Genomic DNA, 27,644 nt, shown 5'->3' with positions numbered 1-27,644 from the left:
TGCCAGGAAATGCATCCTTACTGCTGAGGAATCTCTGCTGGATCTCCTCAGAGCCGTGCCCAGCTGGGTGGCTTAGCCCAGACACAGGCAGGGTGTGATGTGCAGCTCCACCCCACACTTTGGGAACAGCAGGTTCAGTCTCTGCTGGTCTACACCACGCTCATGCTGGCCTCAGTTACAGAGCATCGAATTGTTGCACGAGCAGGAAAAGACCTCAGGTGGGCTCACATCGAGACAATGAACTGCAGCACAACCATTTCCAGCAACCAGTCCAGCTCTGGGCTTGGGGCCAGGACCACCTTGAGCACCCCTGTTCTGTCCCAAAATATGTAGTGTCAACCCCCAAACCATCTCAGAACAAGAACAAGGCCATTTGATAATAATTCTGAAACAGGTTTGAAAAGGTTCAGTTCCCACAAGTAGCTGCCACAGCCTCTGAGCATCCTTCACCTGGCAGTGGTACCCAGCATCTCCCCAGGGTGGTGGGGCTAACGATGGCCCTTGCATGGCCTCTTGCCAGCTCTCAGGGCTTTTCTTCCATTTACCATGAGTCACTCCTGAAGTTATACAATATTTCATAGCAACTCTGTAAATAATTGAATCTGCAACAGGCTCAAGTGACCCCTGCATGCATAGACATTACTGCTTTTTCCTCCTGTGGCACTGCACAGCTGAAAAAAATTTCCTTTCCTGGGCACAAAGTCCCAGAAACAGGGTTTTAAAATGAGCTGCAGGCTTTATTTCTTTAAACACTAATAATAAGTAGTTTCTGAGAGCATTAATCAACCATAAGCACATTTTACTTACAGCAAAAGACAAGCAAATCAAAGCTATTAACATCTGGAGGGGAAATGTCTTCATAATAATCATGGATTGATTTTGTAGAAGAGGAGTTTTCAGGTGGTGATGGCTCATCAAGACATCCCTTGGCCACTGCTCACTGCTGGGCAGCATCACAAGGGATGTGTCCCACCTCCCTGCACTCATCCTGTTCCAAAAGCACCTTCCCAAGAGTCTCCAGACAAAGAGCACTGTGACTGGGAGCCCTGAAAATCCCCTTTACCTCCATGTCCTCCAACACCCCAGGTCTATTTACCCAAACATAAAAGGCATGGCTTAATGGTGAAGTTTTGTGTTTTATTGTGGTTGGCACCAGAAAAGCATCTGCTCTGTGTTATCTCCATACACACATGCCATAGACAAGATTGTGATAATAATGGCTTCTGTGATTTTTGTTTCAAATGATTCTGAGATTTTAAAAAATACATTCACAAACCACCTGAGTCGTTTAAACTCATTGACTGCCTGCTATTTCATCACTGTATGCAAAAACCCATAATAACAAAAATCATCCAAAGCCGTGCATTTGTCACTTGAAGTAGAACAAAAAACACCCCAAAACAGTTACTGGTTTGCAACACAATAAAAGCTCTGGGCTTTATTTGATTTGTATTTTAACCACAATGAAAATACAAAGAGCTGGTGGCAATCAGTGTTTGTGATGGGATTTGAATTACCAGTACTGTGATTCTGTGGCCATCCCTACACTCTCCAGGCTGCACCAGCCCAACAGGAGGTGCCTGGTGCTGGAAGAAGGCACCACAATGCACATCCCACCTGTTTTTCCCTGAACTCCACATCCTGGGAGTCCCAGTGCTGGCAATCCCTGCGGTACCAAACCCTTACACCTGCCCACATAGAATGGTTCAGGTGAGGGTGGCCTGGCCCATCCCATCCCTGCCACCCCACATCACCTCTTACCCTTGATAAAGATTCAAGTTTGACCAAGTCCTGTTGATTTAATCATTTTTTAATAAAGCCATCGTTACTGAGTACACCAAGATTGCCAGTTAAGCTCTCTATATGTCGCTGGAGGTAACAGCGCTGTGATCGACAGCGGAACGGAAAAAAAATAAAACGAAACCAAACCAAAAAACAAACCCCAACCGAAACGAGGTAGGTTAAAACCAGCAACACAGACCTTGTTATGCGACACCCCAACACCACAGGCGGCCATGCTTGCAGCTACTGAGAAAGAAAACCCCAGATACGCACCGAAAACGGAAATCAACTGAGCAGAGTTTATAAGGACACGATTCAACCCGAACTAAACACACACACACGGTTCGGCACAGATGTTGTCTTTCACTGTATGTTGGGTAATTCCTAGGGAGTGGAGGGGGTGGAAAACAAGTAGATTCAGACCCTTGGCCGAAGAAACCACACATATATATATTTTTTTAAGCTCTTTACAAGCCCAATCCAGCAATGTGGGGGACAGGCAGCTTGTTTTGTGGTCCCCATCCCTGTGCCGGCTGCTCCCGCACGCCAGTGCCCGGCTCCGGACTCAGGGGTAACGAGTGCCCACAACCTGCGCTGGCTTCAGCAGCGGGCTCCGGTGCCCACGGCATCCCGGGAGCCTCTGTGCTCACAAATCCCCCTCAGGGGCGAGCACAGGGCTCCTCTGACCGCTCCGCTGTCCTCTCCTCCTCCGATCCCCTGTCCCAGTGCCCGTGGCCAAGCCCCGGGGCAGGCGGGCACCTCCGGAGCAACAAGAAATGGCACCTCTGTCCCTATCAAGACACACCATTATGTGAAGATCCATATAGAAATATGGATTGACAGACTTGACAAAAATGGTAGCTGATTTTTATTAGTCTAAGGCTAGTAGTTTAGCCATTTAAAATCCATTTCCCAAAAGAGGGGAAAAAAACCTATTATTTTTTCTCTTCTTTAAAAATCCGTTAAGCCGTTGCTGCCAAAAGCAACATGTAAATGTTGGTGAAGGCAAAAGATTTCTAAAATTACCCAGCTATATGGTTATGGCCTTCATCACAAAGATAAAAGGTACATTTATTGTGCTGTCTCTCACCAGATTTAATTGGTAACTTTACAACATACTATATATTTGATGCTAGCAGGCAGACAGAATTAAAAACAGACTTTTTGACACTGTTTCTTTCCCCGTTCTTACAAAGTAGGGGACAAAGAAAAAGTAAAACTAAAAAATAAAATAAAATAAAATAAAGGAAAACTCATAACCCACTATAACACAGCGTAATCAGGAGACCTCGGGGGGTCCAAGCGTGAAAGTCCATCCCTGGCTGCAGTCCCTGCCCCGGGGCTGGCGGCGCCGGGGGAGCGTGGGGAGGGGGTTCCTCGGCGCCCTCCGCACCTGCCTCTACAGTGTTAGTCCACGTGTTTAATGTCCTTTAAATTAGAAATAATGCCATGGTGGTGAGTGCCAAGTGCTCCTCTGTTACCAGTTCATCATGGAGTTTCTGTTGAGGGTCATGAAAAACACTTGGCTGCTTCCTCCGGATCTCACCGATGCAAAAAATACCTGTTAGGAAGGAAAATACACTTATTAATACTCAGGGGATGGAGCTTACCCATGCCAGACTGGGATTCAATTGAGGCACTCATTAGTAAATGCAGTCATTAAACCTCCTTCTCCCTCACTACCAAAGAGTTTGGAATGCCCTACAGATACCAGGTTTATCACATTTCACTGCTACAGCATCATTTATTATCAAGTACTAACAAAAAACTGCTGTCAGTGGTTTGGATCTTGCTAAACATTCACCATTTGGGTTGATACCAGCCTCAGTCTGAAATGGCTTTTTTTGGAAAAGTTAGTCCTGGTATTTCAGCTATTCCTGAAAGTAAAGCCCAGAAAAATTTCTTCCCTTCAACATGTTCAAAGCACAGAAACACATCAGGATTCTGTATGAAGAACAGAGGTTTTGGTGCTTCTGGCAAGAACCACCAGCATTTGATCCCAATGAAAGGGTAAAAATAATTAAATTATAATTTGCAAATATTGAAGGGAAAAATCTGAAGCCTCTGTCCTCATTAAAACCAAAATTTACTCAATCTTACCAGTTTAACCAGTTCTTCAGAAAGAGAAACATCTGGGTTTAGTATTTCAAACCCAACAGTGATCAGTTGCTTCCAGTATTTTAGAAAGATCAAGGTGGTTTTTTTTTTTTCCAGCTTTGTTAGACTTAGATTACACCTAAATTAAACTTAACTTCAGTTTCTTGGTCAGCTTTTCATTAACATACTCGACTGCAAAGTTAGGAAAAATTTTCCTGCAGAGCTTCAGCCTACCTCCATGCCCCAGGAAGGGCAGTGCTTGGCTAATGAGCAGCTGTTCAATAAAGTGATCATGGCCTGTAAGCTCATTTACTGCACATTATTAAACCCTGCTCTGGGGACTGCTTTCTTCACTGGTTTTGTGATCATGTCCATCATGAATGATCTCCCTGCTGTTTGGTCCTGACTTATCTTAGTGAAACCTTGTGAGAGGGGGGAACATCACCAGCAGAAAGACCTTGGGCATTCAACCATCTCTTCCATGCAGAAATGCCTTTTCCTCCAGAAATTTCTCCCCATTCCCTGCCCCCCTTGCATCACTTGTGGAAGGGATCAACCACATGATAGCTGACCCTCCAGAGCAGTATTTATCACTGCTGCCCACAGAAATGGATGAGGCTGCAAGAGGAAAATAATTTAAGATGCATCAAAATGCATCTAAAGATGCATCAAAATATTTCTGCATCAGAGCTCAAATCAGGGTCACTTACACACTTTTGCTAATACTCAACTTTTAGAGTTCATTTGGCAGCCTCAATTTAATGTTCAGATGAAAGATATGGGACAAAGTCAAGTCAAGCCAACGCAGATCTCAGCTAGATGTGGAAGAGATCTTGCAGGCTGAGGTCTCCATCCACTGGAGAAAATGAAATGGGAACAGGCTTATGGGCACTGCTTATTGAACAGAACCTTCAGATTAATTATTAACCTCAAGACAAACCAGACATAAGTTCCAAAAGCACCTTGTAGCTCGCAGCACACATAGAAGCTTTGAAGTGGACTTACCTTATCATTTCTTTCACATAGAAACTTTAGCCTTTGAGCTCGCTTGTGCATAAATACTCCATCCAAATGTCCCGTCTCCACTGACCGGATTTCAATAGCTTTCTCTCCCCAGCCCATTATTTGATTGGAATGAATGTAGGCTGTCAAAAGAAAGCGTTTGGCAGGTGTTACAACTTGAGTTAAATATTATGCAATGGGCAGAAAAGCTTTCATCAGCTGTTACTCAAAGCCTAAGCAGATCAATGGCAGAGTTGTGATGGGCAGGCGTGTGCCTGCAGGGACAGCTGCCTTCCAGAGCACCTTTCATCCAGAAATTACTGAGAAATTTAAACAGAAGCAGCATCACTCCTTCCAGTTTCAGAAGGTGAGGAGCTGGGCAGTGTTTTGCCACCATGGGTTGTGGAGCTGAGCAGAGCCAGAAGAGCAACTCAAGGGCTCCCAGCTCCACACCCAGCCCCGCTCCACTCAACACAGTATCCCACCAGTGTGACAGCTTGCTTTATCTCACATTTATCTCTTATACTTATCCCATACTAAAAAAGTTCAAATCTTCAAGAAATTACTTGCTTAGAAAAGAGCTGGCTGAGGAAAATTCCCTTTGATAAAAGAGGGAATCCCCTTCATCCCAAATGACTCCATGTCAGCATTCTCAACTCCTCATCTTACTTGTGGCTTGTATTTTAAGCAGGTGAAGAGGAAGGGTTGACCTACCCACAGAAGTAGGCATTTCTCCCCACTGGAGCACCACGTCTTTAGTTATCCGTCCGTAGGTGTTCACATAGACACCTTCATCCTCATAGCACACCAGCATCTCCATCCCGTCCGTCTTGGGCAGGATGACAATGGCGTGAGGAGTAATATTGCCCTGAATCTGCAGGTAAAACAGACCCTGAGAGTCACAATTACACTGAATTGAGAAGGGGGAAGGGAGCAGAGCACTGCAGCAGGGGAAAAAAGCCCAAAACAACTAGAGAACAAAGCCTTCCCTCCATTCCCCACATATGCACTGGCTTTCAGAGATAAGCCTGAAGGGGAATAAGCTGTCATGTTTACCCTACCATCAAAGCTGTCTGACACAGCAAGGATAAACAGGTTCAGCAATTACAGACAGATCACAACATACACGCCCCCAAGACTGATGGCTGACACTTGGCTGGAACACAAAATAAGTGACTGAGCCAATGAATCCATCACCAGCTCAAATCAAGGTAAATAAACTCAGAGTTTTACAGGCAGCCCTAGGGAGGAAATATCCTATTTTTTATCCAATCACCCTCTAGCTCCAAGGGCAGCTGCACTGACTTTCCATAGCTAAGACAACACAAAACCATCCCAAGCTGCCCAGTATTTCTCCCTCCACTCTTGCTAGTTCTTGCAGAGGAGACTGCTGCTTGGATCAGATTCAACAATTCCTGTGCTTGTTTAGTGACACAGTTTCTCCTAGACCAGTTTATTGTGGGCCAACAGTATAGATGGAGTTTAAATGACCCAACAAGAAAATCCTACAGAGAGCTCTATCACTGCTCCAAGCAGTGTGCACACAGATTCTCCTTTTTGTGGGACACGGCAACCTCAAACTTTACTGCTCCTGCTGAGGACAGAAACAGCCTGTGCAGATGAACATGAAGTATGTGACAGCTCTGAGCCCTCTTTGAGTGAGCACAGCACTGGGGAATGTCCCACCCATCGCTGGTCCCCACTGCTGAGCCCTGGGAGCCTGTCCAAACCTCACTGGTGACCCACGTTCCTCAGGCAGCAGCACTCACGTGAGATGGTATATAGATATCATAGGAGTTCCCAGAATCTACATCAATCACATGGAAACCAGTGTGGGATCCGAAGATAACCTTCAGCCTCTGACCCTCCTCTACAGTGAGATCCACGAGCAGTGGCTTGTGCTGGAGATCTGCAAAAGACTTTTATAATCCTTTCCATGAGCATCACAGAAAATCCCCGTTGCATCAGCCTGATATGGTTTTGAAATCGTATTTGTTTGACTGTGTTTCCTACTAAATATGTGGTTATTTATACTCCTGCCTCTCTGTTCCCCTGTCAGATGCCTCAGAGGGTATTCAGCCATCCCAGCAGATCAGTGCCCACCCTTGCCAAGCCCAGCTCTCTCTCACAGAGCCCGAGGCAAACACAAGGATTTGGTCTCTAAAGGAAGGAGACAGCTCAGTTTTGCATGAGCGTGTGTTCAGTCTCTCAGCAGAGATCCATGACCACCCACCTCCTCTCTTGGCAGGGATCACTGCTTTGGTTTGGGCAGCTGAAATGAATCAGTTTAGCAAAGATTTACTTTTACCCTGCTCCATCTAACCTGCTGCATCAAGGCTAGGACCAAGCCCCAGCCATGTCCAGATCAAGCACCATGGCTTAGGTGCTCAGCAGGAGAGTGAAACACTTGTGGGAAGTTGGATCCCAGACCATTTTGATGCTGCTGAGCTCTCCATGTCACTGAGCCCATTTATTCTGGCTTTTGTTCAGAAAAAGCAAATGTGACCTAATACTGCATAAGTCCATTTGTGTTGGAAAGATGTAAAATGAGATTACTCAGCATGAACATCTCCACAAGGCATTGCCCCTTAGGACTCTTCTCAGCACAGAGATTGGGATGAAAAGTGATCTGAAGGACTAAGCACAAAATACCCACTGGCAGGCTGGAGAGGAGGAGGGTCTCACTGAGGAAACCAAGGCAGGTGAAAAGGGAGGGAAAAAAGAGAGAGAAAGAGTGGGTCACACTCCCAAACTTTCTGTCTTGAAACAGAATCCACATTGCAGAAGGGGAGTGGACCTTGCAAAATGAAAATAGAAAATCCTGCCAGCCTATTTTTGTACTGTATGTTAAAAATTAGTCAGAGGGAAAAAAAACCACCAAACATAAAAACCTCACAAAAAACACCCACCAAAATCCCCAACTCAATTTTACTCATTTGATCAGTTTTCTGAAAATTCCTCAAGTAAAGCCTGCTAGCGTAAACTAATAATAACACTTCATTGCTGGCCGTAAGCAGAACATATCCAATCTCTTCAGCCAGCAAGGATCCCATCTCCCATGCCTGCCAGGCATCCTGAGGAGCTCAGCTACATAAGCAAGATGCTTTTCTGCTCTGCAGAGTACAGAAATCACATGTATTTACAATTACAGAGTGCAAAAGACAAGCATACCTTAAATGCCATAAACTTGTGATATGGTTTAGGAGCCCAAGCGTAGATCTCTACAGCGTTCTTTAAGGCAATCACCAAGAACTTGATTCTTTCATATTTCACTAAAATAAAAACAAACCCCATTTTAAAAACATTCACTCTCTTTCCAACAAATCTCCAGGAACAGCTTCTCAGGCAATCCCTCTGTTGATTCTCATTACACAGAGTCCACCTACTGCATAAAGATGAATTCCAAATGTGGCTGTGGTCAACCCACACCTTTAATATCAAATTGTCAGGTCAGACCTAAGACTAGAGAGCAAAACCACAACTCTTCAGACATTTATTTCTACTCACCAACTTTGTAGTGGATGCATCCCTCCAGGTCCCCAACTGTGATCCATCCCTGCTTCTTCTCCACCTCAGGGTCATTGTGTAAAATCCTGTTTCTCAGCCAGGACAGGTAGTACACACGCAGCTTGTTCTTCTTTCCTGTTGGCAAGGGAAATGTTCCTGTCAGAGCAGAGCACGTCTGCATGGGCCTTCCTGAGGTTTCAGTGCTTATTTTCAGTCACAAGATGATAGAATTTAAGTCCATTTCTTGATAAAAGTAATATAAATACTAATCAAAAATAGTAATTTAGTTGTTGCATTGGGTTTTTCCTTAGGAAGAAATATATGGAAAGCAAAGCCCAGACCTCTATCTCACAGGCTGCAGGCAGACACTGGAAAAGCCAGGCTTTTGCTTCCCACAGGCTGGAAATATTCCTTTTCCTATAAATCACTGTTCACAGAGGGACAGTGGGGCTCAGTGGGACAGTGATCCCAACTCTCCTACAGCTCAAAGCTTATCCAACCACTCAACTTCCTGGTTTCCTTCCCTCCATCTCCTTCATACAACATTAATTCCACCCTAGAGATGAGACAGGAGCTCCTTGGCCTGCAACAGGCACTGCTGTTTGCCAGCAAGCCTGGGTGCTGGGCTCTGCAATGCCGAGGGGCTGCCAAATTCCTGCACAGCTGCCTGCTCTTGGATGGCTGGGACATGGCTGCAAAATCCCTGTGGCTGCAGAGCCCCCATGACAGGGACAGGACACAGCTCACACCGAGCCTGATGAGATCAGACCCGAATGATAGAGCCTGTCTGCTCACAGGTTCCCACAAGTCCCCAGCACTCATTCTCAGCATCATCTTGGGGTTTGGTGATATTCCTATTCCAGCTGTACTGAACTCCTTATCCCTACAGGTGTAGCCCAAAACCACAGGGGAGCTGCAGACCAGGTAAATGATGGAGCAGTGAGTTTGGAGCTCTGGCTGAATGGGAGGAGCAGGAATTTGCAGGTGAATGCAGAGCTAGGCCAGGGTGTCTTAACAATGTTAAAAGAAACAGAAGGATGATATCAAACAGTTTCCTAATGAGCACTTCTCTGGCTGCCCTCTGTGAGCTTTGTTGGACAGGTATCAGCAGGAGAAGGCTCTGGACTGGCTCTGTCACCCATGTGTTCCTCAGAGCTGCTCTGCAGGAGGATGCTGGATGCTCTCCTTAGAGATTGAACTACAGAGGTTTTGCCTTTTTCTGCCAGAAATCACCCCATGAGCTTAATATGAGCACTCTGGAGCTCACAGCTAAACACGGGGACAGTGAAAAGCCTGTGGCCCTCACAGTGCTCGGGACAACCCAAGCACATCTGTGGTTTGAGTTGGAAACCTAAAGCCATGGATCATGGCTCCCTCAGCCATAGCCAAACAGACCCAAAAGCAGAGCTCTCTGTCCCCTCAAGCTGTGACAATCTCCCTTGCTGGGCCACCTGCCTGTATCCTGCACCTCCCCTTCCCTGCTAAAGGAGACTGAAGATGAAGTGCAGTCAGCAGGTGAAGGGCACAAACTCTTGGAAACAGACTTAACTAATTTGATTCCAGAATTAACCACCTCCATCTCCCCTGGGAGCTTCCCTCTGACACCAGTGAGCAGGCTTTGTCTGAGCTGGAACCACTCAGGGCTTGTGGCCGAGCAGGTGAAAGCACGAGAGGAGCACCTGATATTGTCACGAGGACGTTGAGGCCCTCGAGGACGTCCATCTGCTGGAATCGCCGCCTGTTGATGAGGTTGTAGACCTTGCCCTGCCCACTTCGATCCAGCAGCATCAGGCCGTTCTCCGTGCCCACCAGCAGATTCACACCTGGAGAGAGAGGAGAGGGCCATGGGTGCCAGGAGCCATGGCTGCTCCCAAGGACAGCACCCTGAGCTGATCTCTGCTGCCACCAGCAGTGTGACCGACCCAGCTAAGGCTGGGACCTTCCCATGGACAGGAAGGGTCACTCTGGAGCGCGGGGGACGTGACCCCTGGGGGATGGAGAAGGGGCCAAGCGGAGGCAGGGGCTGGGTGCTGAGGGGACCCTTTCCCATCCCAGCCCACAGGAGCTGTGCTGAGGGCAGGCTGTGCCTGGGCTTACCCCACAGGGCAGCACAGAGTATCTCCGAGTTGAAGCGCTTCTTGTACTTGCGGATCTCCGGGGTGTCGCTGTGGGGACGGATGTTGGTGGGGTTCACGTTCACCACTGAGATCTTGCGCGCCTCGTTCAGCTTGGCCTGCTCCTGCCTGAGCAGCTCGCTGGTGAACAGGGCTGGCAAGGGAACACCAGAGCACAGGGAGGGTTAAATGTTAGGATGGGTTAAATGTTCTGTCACTTCTTTTTTGGGACAGAAAGACAATACTTGGTTTATTTCGCAATGGGGGAGTGTTCCCACCGTGTTACAAGACAATAGTTTGACCAGACAGACAGGAGGGTGGATTTCTGCTGCTCCCTGTTTCCTCCCAGATCTTTCTGGTGGCGTTTTGCTGGTGGGGGAGAAGAAGTTGGGTGGCAGCTGGAGAGGGCAAGGATACAGATAGCAGCTATGTTTGGAGTGAGTGAAATGTGAGAGAGGTTCACTGGGGTTATTCAGGCTCCCTGACCTGCTTCCCACAAGGCCCTCCCATCTAAACTGGCCACACTGGCTCTTACCATTAGCAGATGACTCTTCATCCTCATCCTCATCTTCATCAGTAGGTGAGGTCTGATACACTCTGGTGTCCACAAAGGGGGTGAAAGAGGCTTTGGTGCTACTTCCCATACCATACTAGAAAAATGAACAGCAAGGAGAGAGCTCAGTGCACAGAAATAACAGTGATTTTGTGCATCTAAGACTTTCTAATTAGCAAATAGTGCCTGCTTCTGCAGTGCCTTTTTTGAACTCTCTATGAACATCTGCTCCTCCTCCCCATAACTAATCAGAAACACATTAAATTGGATTTCTGAATGTTTGTGGGCAATGGAAAACGGGAGAAGCAGGGCCTGGCTCTGCTCTCTCCTCACAGGCAGAAGCACAGCCATGAGGACAGTCAGCAGAGAAGCTGCAGGGCCAGAGGCAGAAGCCAGCACAGGTAAAATCCAACTGAGAATCACAGAATCATTCAGACTGGAGCAGACCTTTAAAACCATCAATCCACCTGTTTACTTGTCTGCATGTCACAGACATGCCTTAAACCTCCTCTAGGACATCAGGCAGGCAAGGGTTTGCTTTTCCCACTCTCCCATTGCAGCTGAGGTTGGCAGGATGGTGCTGGGAGTCCCTGTGAAGCCCTGGCCTGGGGCAGCTGGCAGAGTTTTAAATTGTTCCCAGCATTTCAAGTGGGACTGCAGAAAGGGGCATTTCTAAGTTAACAAACTTAACCTGAGGGTATCACAGGAAATGTCAGAGCCAATACAATGCTGAGGGAATCTGGGGATGAACAAACTGCAGTGTCACACTGCTTTCTTTTTAAAACCATTGCTTTAAGGCAGAAAAAGAGGCTAAGACCTCCTTCCAAGCAAAAGGAAATCCTTGCCTTTGGAATCAAAGTGACGTGAATTCCTCCCTTCTTTGAGCAGCTTATCCTTCCTACTCCAGCGTTTACCCAGGACACGCTTTATGGATGAGCTCAGTTTAGAGCTGCAACAGCAGCAAAACCCAGCTCACTCTGCAGCTCACATTCTTCTTCTCTGGGACATTGTCCTTCTTCTGAAAGAAATCTTCCTCAGCTTTCACCCAGTCACCAAGCCCGGGCTGCTCCCCATGCGCACTGTCACAGTCCCTGTGTGACAGCTGCCATGGGGACAATCCCCCCATGCCTGGGGAGATGTGCCATGGGGAACACCCCCACCCTGGCACATCCCCACTGAAACCAGGGCCTGTTCCTGTCCTCCACTGGACCATAAAAGGATTCAGGGGCACAAAAAAAGCCAGGTGTAGGAGCAGCTTCGTGGCTCGTGACTTTTCCAAGCATTTTGAGGCTGGCATCCATGGGTGAGCCAGCATCCATGCCAAAATCAGGCTGCACATCCTGCTTCCCTCCCAACCCTATTCCCTGACAGCCTGGCTGTTTCCATAGAAACAGGATGGATTTCTAAACAGAACATGGTAACTGAGGCCCAAGGAAGGAGTTAACAGCCTGCGGCAGGGAAGGCTGCGGGCACAGATACCTCTGCCTTGTGCTTGTCTCCTATCCAAGAAATACAGATTTTTTCCCTGTATTGGATGTCTTTTCCATAAAACAATAGCAATTTAAGGAAGAGATGATTTCAGTATTTGCAGGCATTTCCAGCTGAGAGCCAGGTGCTCTCCAGCAAATGAATTATGAAGAAACCCCTCATCCCAATGCACTGAGCATTTTTCCTTGCTCACATTCAGTTATTCTTGTCAGAAGTTGACATTTTAATAGCTTCCAAGTCTGATATTTAAATATTAAGACTTCATCTTCCCCCAGGTCCTGCTCAACAGCCTATAAACCTGTGTGGTGGCTTACAAAGAGCATCAAGCTGCAGGCTGAGGTCGTGCTTGCATGAGTCACCTGGAAGCCTGTGAACAAAATCCCAAGTTTCCACTCACACCCACTCCCTGCTCAGTCAACTCTAAAAATACAATTTTAGAAATGGAGAAGATCTTTTTGGTTCATATTCTATAAATGAATACATTTAAACCCAATCCCAGGCTGTGTTTCAGCAGCACCAGGATGACCGTGGAAGGTGTTACTTTCAGGACCAAATCTCTCATTGCTGCTTTTAATGCCAATGAGGAAACAGATAAAAACTTGAGGTCAAGTCAGGCACCATCTGTTCTTACGTTTTATCAATGGCCAATTCCAAGAAATTTTTATTTTTATACTGCTAGTAAAAGTACACCATAAAGTGAGAACGTAATTTCTATGAAAGAACATGGGATGGCAGAACTTTTGATGTACAACCCACCAAATGAAACAAAAACATTAAATACAATAGCTTAATTAGCACCAAATGGGCTGATTTCTCATGGGAAAAATGAACTGTGTTTGGTTCCCAAAACTAGAAATGTTTAAGCTGGACACATCAATTCCCTTGGTTTATTTGTCACATCTTGCACTAAGACTTTTAACACTTTATGCAATTTTAATGTTCAATCATTTGCCTATAAAACACCCACCAGAGAGAAGCATTTTGCCATGACAGGAAACATACAACTTTAAAAGTGTGCAGGTTTCTTCTACTCTGAAGAACTATCTAGAATTTTATTTGCTTTGTTTTTTGGTAACCTTTTCAGTAATGGCAATTATCAGAGGTTGCACAGATGGAAGCTGGGCCCAGTTGAAGCTAATGGCATCACTGGCTCTCATCACTTCCTTTTATATCCAAGTGTCAAAAGAAAATGGGGCTTTCTCATCAGCTGGCAGCACTCATGTCACACCACCAGAACCCCAGCTGGTGGGCTTGAAAGACCCAATAAATCCTTCTCCCATCAGCCACAGATCCCTATAGCAGTAACCCATCCGACTCCCTTGTATTTCCACTACACTCACCCAGGGGCACCAGAAACGGAGAGAGGGAAGAGCCAAGAAAGCCAGGGAGGAAAGCAGGAGAGCCCCATCAAGGGGCAGAGATGTTAATATTTGATTTAAAAGCGATGCAAAGGAGAAGGAGGAGCCCCCCACCACCTACTTCAGGCACCGAGTCCATGTCCTGCGCATGCGTGGAGACTCGCCCCAGGGCCTCGGTCGGCGTGCCCGCCGGCGAGTGGCTTTGCTGCACCAGGTCAGGCAGATTGATGTGACCTGCAAAGCCATTGCTGGCTGCGTGGCCAGAACGCTTTTTTTCACCAGAGGTCTGCAGAGACACAAGGCATGAGGAAGAAAGAGAAGGGGAAGGGGGGGAAAGAGAAAAAGAATAGGGGAAAAAAACCAAACAAAACGAAGTCATCGGCAGTCCCCCGGTTCCCAGAGCAAGCGCAGGAGAAGGACCCTCTCTGTTCCATCCCCATGCAACCTGGCAAGCAGCAAACCAACCCCCCCTCCAGGAGAACTAAAGACAGGATTAATGACAAAGTCAATACAGAGTAATTAGCCACGAAACAGCAAGAGAAGCCTGATCACTGTTGTTTGGAGATGAGGAATGTAGGGCAGATTCTTCGTTTGCCCCCATGGGTGCAAACCCCATAGCCAGATCTCCTCCCACTCGGCCACTGGTGACAGCAGAATCTGAGCCCTCAGTCAGTGTTAGTCTGGACAGCTTTGCACAGCTATGGCAAAGAGCAGCCTGACTGCAAGTGCCAGCACAGCCCTGTCCCATGTTTCTGTGACCCAAACCAGCAGTGAACAGCAGCAGCAGCAGGGGAGGAGTGGCAGTACCACCAGCAGCTCGCCCTGCACATGAGGTTCCTTGGGCTTCCACAGGGCTCCCCATCCTTTCCATCCTCTCCCTGTGCAAGGCAGGTACTGGGAAGCTTCTCCCTTTCTCATTTATTTTGCCATTTCGATGAATCTCACCTATCTGGAGCACACCAATGAGATTGTTACAGAGATTTACCCATTTACTGGGATTTGTGGAAACTCCAACTGAGCTCACCAAGCCCCTGACTAGTACTGATGACATTTATCTTTTGATTGCTCATTACCATCACCTTCAACCACACCTTGCTCTTTCCAAAGAGTGGGAAAGCTCTTTGCCCAAAGCCCACTGACCTCAGGGAGGCCATCCTCTGATGGTTATGGTGGTGAGAGGAAAAAAGCAGTAAGCACCCAGCACAAGGCTACAGTTTGGATTTCTTATCATGCTTTCTCCTCCCAGTGGGGTTTTCCAGCTGCTTGTCTTGCCCGTGGCTTCCAAACCCTTCTGCATCCCAATTCTCACACAGCCCTGCTGGCACAGCACCGTTTTACTGATGTGATGCTGAACACAAGCTCATTTCAGGAACAGCTGCCTGTTACACAGGGCCTTGTTCTCTCATTAACCCCATCACCCTCCCTGGTATCAGCAGGGATGTGCAGAGCTGTGGGGATCCCTGCTCTGAACAGCTCACCCCAGTGAGGGATGAGGTGGACTGTATTACTACCCCCTCCAAAACTGATGGAGAAAGGCAGCAAACATGCTGTGACTTATTTTGCTAATGCATTCCTCTCTTTCAAAGTTGCATTCATCTTTTTCCTATACATGTGAATATATTAGATAAATGGAATTAAGAACTAAAATGCAGCTCGAGTCTTGTTCACATGTGTTCTAAACATCCCTCCTTTAGAATTGCAGACTCCAAGCTCTCCTCCCTCCTTCTCCTCTCCCACCAACCTCCTGGATGTGCTGGTGAGAGAGTGACTCCCCTGTTCCCCACCACCAGGGCCTTCCTGCCCTCTCACCAGCAGTCCAGCTGCCCATCTGCACTTCCATCAGCATCACCAGAACGTTCCAGCAACTGGGAAACTGAGAAACACCGAGGGACAGCTTCCACAACCACTGAAGGTGCCTCCTCTGCCTCACTCCTGCAGAACCATCCATCAGCACTGCTCCCACCACAGCCTCACCTCCACAGCCCTGGAGCTGGGGATGAGGGCTCACACCCATCTGGGATGCCCAGTGCCTCCCACAACAGGCTCTGAGCAGGACCATTCTCTGCTAAAAGCCCCCAAATGCTTTACAAACACTGCAGGGTTCTAACAGTCAGGGGGTGGCAAAGGCTGGGAAGAAGAGGGGAAACTTTGGGCCAGTTCCAAGTGAATTAACGAAATGCTGTGAACTGAAGACAACTCCTGCTGCTTGGAGCAATGGTTGGGTTACAGCAGAGCCTTGCTGTGCCCTGGCACTGCCATTCACTGCTGTTTGTAGTTCTGAGAAACATTTGCACTTGTCACATCTGAGTGTAAATTGCATTAATGAGAGCACTAACGAGCACAATTTACTCCCTCATTTTGTGTTCCGGACACACAGCACTGTTAGTTTTTGTGCTTACATGGGCAAAACCTCCTGAAGATGCTCCATGGAAGTGTTTGTTTTACAACTTACCTCCCTCACCATTAAAGTCCCTTCCCTTGAAATATTGCTAAACGTATCTGCGTGGGAAGTCTCCAGCCCGTGGGTTGCCACCATTCCCAGGTTGTATGGCTCGTTGCTTCCAGGAATTCCTGTTGGTCTGGGGACAGAGTGGAAAAGCATTAATGATGAATATTTCCTTTGTTAAACTAGATGAAAAATCCTCTAGTATTATTTCAATAAGGGTAAGGCTCTGTATCTCACAGGAAGGGAATTAGAAAAATATATCCAGTAAGATTTGTGGGGAGATGATAGATGCTTCCAGAAATACAGAGCTGGGGTCAGGTTGATAAACTACAGATACCAAAGAGAGAGACCATTCTCTTTCTTATCTCAAGGTGTCCTGAAAGGAGCACTGATGAACAGTTAACAAGAAGTGGCACTCCTGCTCTACTTTATATAATTTTTTCTTCTACCTAAAAAAGCTGCAGAAAACCAAAATTTACTCCCTTTAATTCCCATCTCAACCCCTGAAAAGAAAACACCAGAGCATCTGATGGCAAAAAACAAGGGAGGGGATGGGGTCTGGAGAAGGTGGGCAGGAGGACAAGTTGTGTCCTGTAGCTTCCTGCTGTTTTCCAGGTGAAAATGTAGCCCTAACCTGTGGTTTCACCTTGAAATTTCCACATTCCTATTTGAAGAAGGGGGCTGGAATTTATTAAATTTTAGGACTGCCTGAGATTGGATGTCACAGGTGCAGAGCAGCCCCCATCACTTCACTACCACAATCTTGGCAGCCTGGCTGCTTAAACATAACTCAAACAAATCCACAAGCAAATGACCAGCAGCCCTGGATGATCAGACCTGTTACTTTGCATTTAAAAGCCACACAGACCAGTTGCTTCCATCAGTGTGAGGCAATACAATCTTTAACTCCTGTGCACACCAACAAGCCTGGAGGCTTGTGAGGGAACCTGGTCAGTGAAAAGCCAAAACAACCTGGATTCATCATGGGATTACTGGTCCAAGGTGAGCTCTGAGCCCTGGAGACCCTGAGGTGAGACTGGCTCCTTGCCTGCACTGTACCAAACCTACAACTGGAGAGGCATCACAAAGGCACCACAGACAACAGCCCACCACACTCCTACAGCACCTTTCATGTGAGGAGCTCACACCTCCCTACCACTAACTTTTCACCAAAGGAGGAGAAAAGAGCACAGTTATTCTAGTTTTAAAATAAGAAAACAGGGCCAGAGGAGATTATATTAATTTTGAGACTGTATAGCCAGTGAGTGAATGACTGAGGTAGCCCTGAGGTCCCAAATTTCATCAGGGCACAGTTTCCATGTCATCCTGCAGGAATTCCCTGGCCAAGGGCAAGAGCTGGCTTGCACAGCTCAAGGAGAGGGAGCTGAAGGGAGTCATCAGAGTCTTCAGATGGAGAAATGATATCTCCAGAGGTGGATGGAATAAAAAATCCCCCCTATCCACTGGGACACAAAGCAACAGACAGGTTTATCCTGCAGCAGAAAAGACCTGCATAGAGCTGGAATGAAGTGCTCAGGGAGGATACACAAAGATCAGTCAGAAGGTGCAGCAGAAGATGAGATGATCTCTCTTGGCCCCACTTTCCAATGACAAACACTCAACACAGGAGAACAAATCTGTCAGAAAAACACTGAAGTGCATCAAGGTTGAACTCAAGTTAAGGTCCCTTTTGTGAAATGAAGGTGTAACTCAGAGGATTTGCTTTCTTTTTCCCCAGACATGGAGCAGTGCAGCTGTGCCTGCAGACACCCCTGCACCTCCACCCTCTGTCTCTGGGACACGACAGAGACAGGACATTAGGGACATTGAGCTGGCAGGGGCTGGGGGCATCCAGCTCTTGTGGCTGCAAGGCATCCAGTGAGACATTTATCCACTGGGAAGTGCTGTGTCAAACCCAAGGTGTCTGAAGAAGGATGTCAGCACTGATTAACCACTCCTGATTAAACTCCTCTTCCATGAGCAGCTTGAGGCCCCTTCTCACATGCCTGACTGCCCATCTGACTGCTGCATCCCTCTGCCATCCCTCTGCCTCACAACTTGCTCCAACCAATTCAAGAGCTTTGATTTTAATTCTTCTGCTGGAAGGAAGCTCCAGCCCAAGAGCTTGGCACTCTGAATAACATGGACCCAGGGAGATATGGTCTCCCTGACACTTAGAGGGCTTCTGTGCTGCTCCATGCCCCACCACCATGAATCAGAGAATCAAAGAATTGTTTAGGTTGGAAAAGACCACTAAATTCCTTGAGTCCAACCATTCACTCAGCACCATCACGTTCACTGCTAAACCAAATTCCTGAAGCCAGGTATGCCTGTATCAATTATAACTCATTTAGCAGGAAAAATGGAAATGAACTGATTAAAAGGTAAATACAAATTCCTACAGCTCCTCTACAAATTCAAAAGGGCAGGATCCAGATCCTGCTGCCAGGTAGAGACTTCCAGAAATGCCCCTGCAAAGCACTGGGTGGGAAACCTGAGCAGAGACGCTCCAGGAACTCTCTCTGAATGGCAGCAGCTCCCTGTGAGTGTTGAAGCTGTGCTGCCCTGATCTGGAGAGACTCAAAAGCACAAGTCTCCCATGGGAGACAACAGTCTGCTGATCTCTTCATTTCACCATTTTAACCCTCCAACACTGACTGAGCCAAGGGCAGAAATCCAAGGCACAGATTCTGGATTATTATAATCCTGGCTCTATCAATTGGCACTGGGCAGGCCACCGAGTACTGACACTTTAGTATGGCTCAATATGGGGCAAGACCAGGCTCAAGAGCAGGCACAGTTTTAATATTCATCCCATGGGCAGGACCCATGGTGTGGATGAGGTCAGCTGTGCCCACTCTGGCCAAAAACCTGCCTGGCTCATCAGCAGGAACAGTTCCAGCAGCTCTGAGCCAACATTCACTGAATATGCAGCGGAAATAGCTCAGTTTTCCCCATAAATTATCTCTAGTTTGGAGCAGGAAAATCACTCATGTGAATACACCACCCCTTGCAACACTGTTCCCAGTGCCAGTCACCAAACATGGACATGCTTTGGACATGTCCTTTATCAGGAGCTACTGCTCCTCCAGGCCAGGACACGTTGGGGTTTCACCTCTAGAAAAACACACACTGGGGTTTCATGGTTTGCCCCCCCAAAAGAAAGTGTTCCTCACATGAGCCGTGGGATGTCACTGACAGGCACGGTCCCATCATGTGTCTCGTTCTCCCCATCCTCCTCCTCCTCCTCGCTGCTCTCCGACTCCTCGCTGGAGGAGGAATAGTCCGTCACCTTCTTCAGGGGGCGATTGGTTTCTTCGATGCGCAGCTCCCTCAACTCTTTGGCTAAAGCCGTCAGATCCTAAAGGGGATGGGGGCAAGGAAACAAGGAAGTGGTGGCTGTTACCTTCAGAGCAAGGAGAATGTCACACACATCTCTCCAAAAGCCAATGCTAACAGCACGAGCAACAAGAAATAGCTTTACAGAGTCGTTACAAACATGAGACAAACGTAAGACAATGTTTGTAGCATGTAGCATTTATTAAACAAAACAAAACTGATTTACGCTCACTGAAAAGTCAATAGCCAACCTCTTCTTTTTCTCTTTGGAACGTGTATGTGCATATATATACACACACTTATATGTATATACACGACAAAATTATATTTGTTGGAAAAGGTGAAGTTCAGTCACCATCATAGTAAACTGGAAAACAACGTCACTTCAAAGATTGGCTCGGAGAATTTCTCCTGCAGGGTTTTCTCTTCTTTCAAACTTCTCAAAGAGACCCCGTAATGGTATTTATTCTGTAATAAATGCATTTGGGAAGGAAGCAATGACAGCATCTCCCATGGAGTGGTGCAATCCCCACGTCAAGAGCTGCTTCCATGGTGAGTCTCCGCTGTCGGGCGGCTGCCGAGTGAGTGAGGAGCACGAGGAGAAGCGCCCAGCTCAGCCAGACTTTGGAGTCACAGCTCTGAGTCAGCCACACGATCAAAAAATAATAATTAAAAAATAAAATAAAAAAAAAATCCCTCAGCGGGACCCATTAAGCACTTTATGTGAAATGTGGCAGCCTACAAGCTAAGGGAAAAAGAAAACTAAAACTAAAAATAATAATAAAAAAAAAAAGCCTTGAAACAAGAAAAAAGAGAGGAGCAGTCCCAAAGCCTAGTCATAATTTTTCAGTTTACCATGACTTTGATGAGGTCTCAGACCCGACAGTCATATAAAATAGACACTGCTATTTCAAAACAAGGAACATGGCAGGCACCGTGTAGAAAAGAGACTTTTTGTTATCTTACATGCTTTTATAGCAATGCAGGGGGAAGCAGTAGGGCAGAAAAGCATGAGAGCTCAAATTAGAATGGGTTAGAGAACTCTGTTGCACAAGACATGCACATGACGAACAAAGCATCGCAATTGTCAGTCTTACCATTTCTCCCTATATTAGTGACCGAGGTAGGCATCAGTGCATTCGGTCAGAGATAAAGGATTAGGGAGAAAGAAACTCATTGAAAAAGACTAAATTCCACAATTGTCTTACGGCCATACTCTCATTTACTGCATTTCCAGTTTACCGTTCCAGCAGGGCGACTACGGAAATATTAATTATGGTTGCAAAAGGAGCTCTTAAAATCTATCCTGTCGACATGTGAAGAAAAGGATGGAGAAACTCTATGGCTGAGATGCAAACCCAGTTTATTTTTTTTAATGGTGAGGTAGGAATGTTTTGTAAGCAATCTGTGCTTTGGTTGCTGACGACCCACACCTCCCGGCGGGCTCCCACCGGTGACAGCCGCACATTCTGCTCCCAGGCCTGCCCTGCCTGGCTCTGACATGGAGACTCCCCTGGATATTGGAGAGTTTTGCATCACACCAGTAACTATCAGCATACCAAAAAAGGCCTTGTTTGGTTTGTTTTTTTAAAAAAAAAAATTGGTCAATTCCTGTTTCACAGCAGGTCCCTGCGATGGGTTTTATGTGGGTTGTTCAGCCTGGAGAAGAGAAGGCTCCACAGGGAGAACTCAGAGCGCCTTCCACTACCTAAAGGGGCTCCAGCAGAGTTGGAGAGGGACTTTGGACAAGGGTATGGAGTAACAGGACAAGGGGGAATAGCTTCAGACTGACAGAGAGTAGGCTTAGATGAGCTATTTGGAAGAAATTTTTATTCAGACTGTGGTGAGGCCCTGGCACAGGTGGCCCAGGGAAGCTGCAGGTGCCCTATCCCTGGAAATGCTCAAGGCCAGGATGGATGGGGCTTGGAGCAACCTGGCATAGTGGAAGGTGTCCCTGCTTATGGACAGGGTGGGGTGGGAACAAGTTTAAGGTCCCTTCCAACCCAAACCATTCTCTGATTCTGTAGTTCTATATCTCTCCAAATGGTGCCTGTACCTTTAAAGAAAGGCTCTTTATCATGATTAAAGAGAGACTGTGGTATTTCAAGAGTTCCTTTTTGATGCCAACATGTTTAGGATTGAAATAGAGTCAAATCTGCAGTCACGACAACTAATTATTTTAATTAGAGCTGTAGCAGCTTCTATGATACAACTGCTTCTTTTCCTAAATAAAAATCAGTGACAATTTCAGCAGCTTAACAATACTTTCCATTTAGAGTATCAAACATGCTCTTTATTGAGCACTTGCCTTTGAATTGAATTAGAGCCTCTCACTTTAAAAGGGATTTTAGGACTGTGTAATAGCCTCTTAAAACTGCAGCTGGACTTCTGCAGCTCAGGACTAGCACTGAACCCTTCCCTGTCACAGCACTGGATTGTAAAAATGACTTCTTTTTTGCACCTTCCACTTCTAACGTGCTTCGAGGCACCCTATCAGCCTCTTTTGGCCAGCACTAAAAGATAGCCAAGTATTTTAAAAATCAGCTTAATTACTTTTTAATAACTAATTTGCAAATTATAAAAGCAATAATACTCCCTGATATGATTATATACAATATGATCTGATAACTCGTATTTCCTAGTTAAGAAAGCTTTGCCTCAGGACAGTTCATTCTTTGATGCTATCATTTTCTGTAAGTAATGAGCACTTTGTAGGATTAAACAGCTTCACCAAGTTGCTCCTGGACCAAAAACAATCTGACAACAAGAGAGAAAGTGCTCTGTAGTTCCACAAATGTTCCAAGTGTTATTACTGAGGATGACATAATACATAAGGGGTGTCAGCGCTCCTTAATTACTTTTAATTACAAAGCTTTCTTTAGATTTAATATTTGCTGGAATCAAGGCAGATTGGTTTCCGAAATCACATCGCTCCTTGAGCTTGAATTTAGCACACACGCTGCTTCTATTTAGACACTGATTTATGTGCTTTTTTCTTAACAAAGCACCTCATTAAACAAAATGTATTGCTCATATTTTATCCAAGAGAACAAGTTAACTAACCAGCACATCTTCCTTCTTTCATATCTTCTATTTTTAGAGGAAAGAGGCTGCAGAAGAGGCTGCTGAAACCAGTGCTTTCCACTACAGTTACCAGTATCAGCAGTGTGCACAGTGATGCATGCGTGAGGCAAGTTAAATGTTAAATCAGGAATGCTGGGTCTTTTCCCATTAATGTTTAAACATTCACCACTGCCAGATGCACATTTAAAATACTATCATAAGTGGAAAAGGTGTTCTTGAGGACTCTCATTTTTTAAGAGGATAAATGAGGACCAGCACTGCCATCAACATCCAGGATGGCTCTGCTGACTCTGCGGTGGATGCTGGTCCATGAGAATGAAAAACCCACTGTATTTTCACTGCTCTGTTTTTCAGATGCCTTCTTTTGAACCAGGCTTAGAACACATTTCAAACAGCACTTGATGGCCCCACTGAAATCAGCAGGTGGCCAGGGGCTGTGGCTGAGAGCAGAATGTGGTGAGGGGTCCAGGCTGCCCGACCTCCTCCACCGGCACGAGAAACCTCCGCTCTCGCTCCTTCTCCTTCCAACACGCCGAACAACGGCAGCACCACCTGCTCCCCCACCTGAACGCTGGGCTGCCTCTGCCCTGGCCTCCATGCAAGTGGTGTGGCCAGCGGGTTTTGGGCAGCCCAGGGCTGAGCAGAGCACAGCAGCAGTGCTGTTCCCTCCCCATGGGCAGGCTCCCGACGCCGGAACGCCACCGCTTCGCTCTCCCGTCCGACCCGAGATCGCATCGCCACCTTTATCAACGCCAGCACCAAGAAAACCCAGCTTGGAATTAAGCACTAACTAGTCAACCTTGCATAGGCATGACCCACTGAGAAAAGATATCACTAACCTCATCTATAGCTTTCTTATAGCTCTGTGGGTAAAGGAAGAATAATCAGCATCAGAGGAAACAGATCGGGACAGGAAAAAGCCAGAGGAAGGGCAAGCAGGTTAGAAATAAAATTAGAATTGTTAGCTCAACGCTGTGGAGTGTAGAGAAAGAAAAACATCATCAACAAAACATTAATACACATTAAAATAGAGAAGCAGTGGAAATTCATACAGTTTTTAGGCCGACTCTGCAGTTTTAAGATACAAATGTCAACAGCATTAAACCAGGAGGAAACACTTCGGATGAGATTTTGCTCAGAATAATAGAAGGGGAGTGTACAGAGACCACTACCAGGTGGGGATTTAAGCTGGGAAGGCTGTTGGGGGCTGGTTGGTTCCCCAGCCTTCATGAGCAGAGCATCCCTCCGCGGGTGCTGCGGGGGACATGCAGCACGGAACACAACAATGTGCCATCGGCCACCGCCGCGCCCAAGCTAGCAAAGCCCTTAAGCGTCTGCTTCACCTGGAAACACAGGCTTAAGTGCTTTCCCCTAGGCTTGGGCTCCTGGTAAAAACTCATGCACTCTCTTAAGCATTCAAATCTCCCAGGGGCTCTCGCTGTACTGCTGCTTTCCAGTCTCTCTGCTGGAGCAGCAGCAGTACTAGCCTTGTTTCTGGGGTCCCCGCGGTTGTGGCACCGCACCGAAGGGACACGTGGCCAAGCCAGCCGGCAGCATTCCCACGGGAAGGAATTCAGGACTCACAGCGGGTCGGCTCGGTCGTGTCACGTCCCTGTTGTCCTCCTGCTTGACCTTGGTGGGCTCATGGGAGAGCACAGGGGACCCTTCGGGCTTGGCATTCCCTGGGTGAAAGGCAGGTGGAGAGAGTGGGAATTAAAATGCTGCCAAAAGCCACCACTGCATCCTGTCACCTGGGGCAGGTGGGAACAGGGGCTTCATCATCACTCTGCTTCTGCTCTCCTGAAAAACCCTCCTGCTCCTTTCTGCTTCTCCACCAACAGAGTAAGAGAAGCCATAATCCTGCCCAGCCTCCACCAACAGCCCTCTTGAAGAGTTACTGCTCCTCTTCTACTAAAGATACTAATTTACTTTGCAGAAGAGCAGGACATGTGATAAATTAAAAGCTCCGCAGCATCTGACATCACCAGGACAATATTTTTCACAGGTTTCCTCATTAGTAAAAACAAAACCAAACCCAAAATGACAATAGATTACAAACTCCTTTTATTGACTACCTAGAGGACTGATGGTTTCAACAACAGACACTATCATCTTATGGCCAAGTCATAAAATATTTAATGCACAGAGGCAGCATTTGTCTTAATGCTCTTCAGCCCTGGGGACTGGAAGTGTGGGGCTGTACCAGAATGCAGATGTGTGGGGTGTATGGGCTGTGGCAACTCCTCTACTCCACTGCCATTAAACAGGGGAATGGAATATCTTTAAGAGAGGCTCTAGGATGAGAGGGAACAATTTGGCTACACACATAAACCTTGTGTTGACATGGCTGCCTGGTGAAAGCATTTGAGAGAAAGCTTCTTACAGGTTATGTCACTCCTCTGATCCCATCCAGGGCACAAAGATGAAGCCCCCCAAAAAATTACATATCAATTAAAAGTGAAACACACTCCCAAAGAAACCACGTCAGAAGAGGTGCACCTGGGTGGATGAAGACAGGAAGGACACTGGTTGTTTATTTTGTTTACCCTAAAGCATAACCCCCATATCTTTTTGTACAGGCTACTTGGCAGTGTGATACTGTGGGCATCCCACGTCAGCCTCCAGGGAAATGGGGCTGCTGGCAACTCTCTTTGCAAGGGGGCCAGAAGGTCACAAAAGCACATCAGAAATGATGGATTCTTTGATTTTTTAAATTTTTTAAAAAACAAGCATGAGATCACAGACCTCTTTCCCTTCCTGCTTGTCAGGAAGCCTCACGAAGTGTGCCTGGTGCTGAGGGATGTTTCCAAGCTCACCTCTGACTCTGTTGCGTTCGCTGGAGCCAGCCTGGGAGCCGGGCTGGGATCCACCCTGGGAGCTGGGCTGGGAGCTGGGAGTGCTGGAGCTGGAGGAGCTGCCACTGCTGGTCCTCTGCAAGGGGCTCTCCACGATGGTCTCTGTCCTCCTCAGGTCTGGGTTGCTGCAGGAGGACAAAACAGAGGGGCAGCATCAGCCAGGGTCACACCAATGCCAGGGCTCCAGACCCTTCCCACACTGACAGGGGTGGCTGCAAAGGCCAGGAGAGTCCTCAGATGGAGGAGACAGGGCTGAGGTCATCAATTTTGGGTGCAATATGACCAGAATGGAAGAAAATTGCCTAGAGAAGCTTTCTGTTCTTATTTTGTCAAATTTGGCAGCCATTAAAAGATTCTTTGCTCTCGATATCCTGTCTATAGATTTGCAAAGCTGGAATTACCTAATTAGTCACCAAAATTCTTCATAAAAACAGGAATTTGTGGTGTGTTGTTAGACAAAGACTTCAGCAAAGCAAGGATCTCAAGCTTGCAAAAAGGCTGCAGATCACTTGTACCACTTAATTCACAGTCCCAAATTTTCATGGCTTCACTTCAAACTTGCATCAGATATCCACTTTTCCTCCTTGATTTCTCTCACCCTTGTGAACACAGATAAATCTAGAATAAAAAGTGCTCTTGATACACAAGGAGTGACTAATATCTCTCTGGGTATCAGATGCCTTTAGGATATTAATTCTTACTTGGCATTGAAATGACATCAGAAGAGATGTTCATGCAGAGTTTGGCAATTTGGTTTTATACAATGTTTCTGGAAGTGATCTTATTCAAAGGCCTCTTTAAAATGTATAGTAAATATTCCCTCATTTGTCACAACAGGGAGACAAATAAAAGAAGGGATATTTTTGTAATGTTTACATTTATGCTTGGAGAGAATCAAGAACCAACAGGAGAAACAGGGAAAAAGGAAAAATATTACATTACTGTGAGAGCAATGAAGTACAAAATAATTTCAATGAATACTTAAGGTTTAATGGACATGTGGCAGCATCCTAATGATTTCCAATTTTCATCAAACTGAAGGCCTCCAGCTCGTGCTGTATGGCTGACATCCTTAGCTAAATTAACTAATGGAGTGTATTTGAAAACTTTGGCAGCTGATGTATTTACCTGCACTGACCAGAACTGGGACAGTGAGGGTGCAGGAAACACTGGGCAACCTTGACCTTGAATCCCAGATTCCCATTATCCTTTTTACTTGCAATACCATCACTTATAAAGACTATGCATTCCAACACCCTTCTGCATTTTAAACTGTCCTTCAAGCAACAGCTAATTAAAAGAACAACATTTTCAAGAATTCAAAATGTTTCAGCCTTTGGCAAAGAAGAGCAACAAACCATGATATGCTTTTTCTCTAATTAAAAAAAAAAACAAAACAAGAAATACTCTTCCTCCTACTGCTGCTGCCCCTGCCAGCGACTCAGGGCTGCTGCCTGTGAGTTTGCTGAAGCACAGGGGAGAAATGAGCTGGAAAGGGAGGCGTGTGCTCAAACTGGGGACAGCACACAGAGCAACATCCCACATTCACTTTCTGACCTCACCCTCTGAGGACAAGGCAGGAGGAAGAAACCAAGGAGCTTCCTCAGGCAAGGCTAATTGGAACTCGAATTTCTCCCGGGATCTGCCCTGCTGAGGTCTGGTTCTGCAAAGCAGAGACAAGCTCTCGCATGACTAAGCTGTGTTTTTTCCATCCAGCTCAGAGCAGAGCCTGTCAGCTTCCCTGCTCGTTTTAAACGTGCCCAGGGATAGCTGTGACACGGCAGAGATGGGACCACAGCAGGGGCACAGCACCTTCCTCAGGAGCTCAGAGCTGGATCTGGCCAAGCTAAAGGCTCAGTCCTAAGAAAGCTGAAAGGAATTTAATCCTTGATCTACATCTAGAGATCTCAGCAAGCTGTAAGAGTGTCTGTCCTGCAGCACATTCCTCACTCATTATCTGTGAAAAACCATTCTGATGCATAAGAAATGTATGGAATGTACCACTGAGACCTCCCCAGT

At 46.7% G+C, this 27,644-nt stretch overlaps 1 protein-coding gene across 12 annotated transcripts in view; it reads right to left on the bottom strand.

Annotated features, from left to right (window-relative positions):
• Positions 1-1,408: 1,408 nt before the first annotated feature.
• TNIK (TRAF2 and NCK interacting kinase) overlaps positions 1,409-27,644 on the bottom strand; it is a 151,804-nt gene continuing 125,568 nt past the window's right edge. For 7 of the 12 annotated variants that reach the window (XM_086843739.1, XM_086843743.1, XM_086843740.1 and 4 more), the window contains 14 exons: positions 25,587-25,750; positions 24,355-24,452; positions 19,524-19,708; positions 16,354-16,480; positions 14,023-14,187; positions 11,038-11,152; positions 10,486-10,656; positions 10,068-10,211; positions 8,389-8,523; positions 8,053-8,153; positions 6,651-6,800; positions 5,596-5,755; positions 4,885-5,024; positions 1,409-3,343 (listed from right to left, as the gene is read on the bottom strand). In XM_086843739.1, the coding sequence (XP_086699865.1) occupies positions 3,260-3,343; positions 4,885-5,024; positions 5,596-5,755; positions 6,651-6,800; positions 8,053-8,153; positions 8,389-8,523; positions 10,068-10,211; positions 10,486-10,656; positions 11,038-11,152; positions 14,023-14,187; positions 16,354-16,480; positions 19,524-19,708; positions 24,355-24,452; positions 25,587-25,750 (1,939 nt within the window). In that variant the 3' untranslated portion in view covers positions 1,409-3,259. The remainder of the gene's footprint in view (positions 3,344-4,884; positions 5,025-5,595; positions 5,756-6,650; positions 6,801-8,052; positions 8,154-8,388; positions 8,524-10,067; positions 10,212-10,485; positions 10,657-11,037; positions 11,153-14,022; positions 14,188-16,353; positions 16,481-19,523; positions 19,709-24,354; positions 24,453-25,586; positions 25,751-27,644) is intronic. The other 5 variants (XM_086843742.1, XM_086843748.1, XM_086843745.1 and 2 more) reach the window with 1 other exon arrangement.

This window comes from Cyanistes caeruleus, chromosome 10 (assembly GCF_971803275.1).
Source record: "Cyanistes caeruleus chromosome 10, bCyaCae1.hap1.1, whole genome shotgun sequence".
NCBI lineage: Eukaryota > Metazoa > Chordata > Aves > Passeriformes > Paridae > Cyanistes > Cyanistes caeruleus.
Note: the sequence above shows the minus strand (reverse complement) of the source record. Positions and strands in the feature narration are given on the sequence as shown.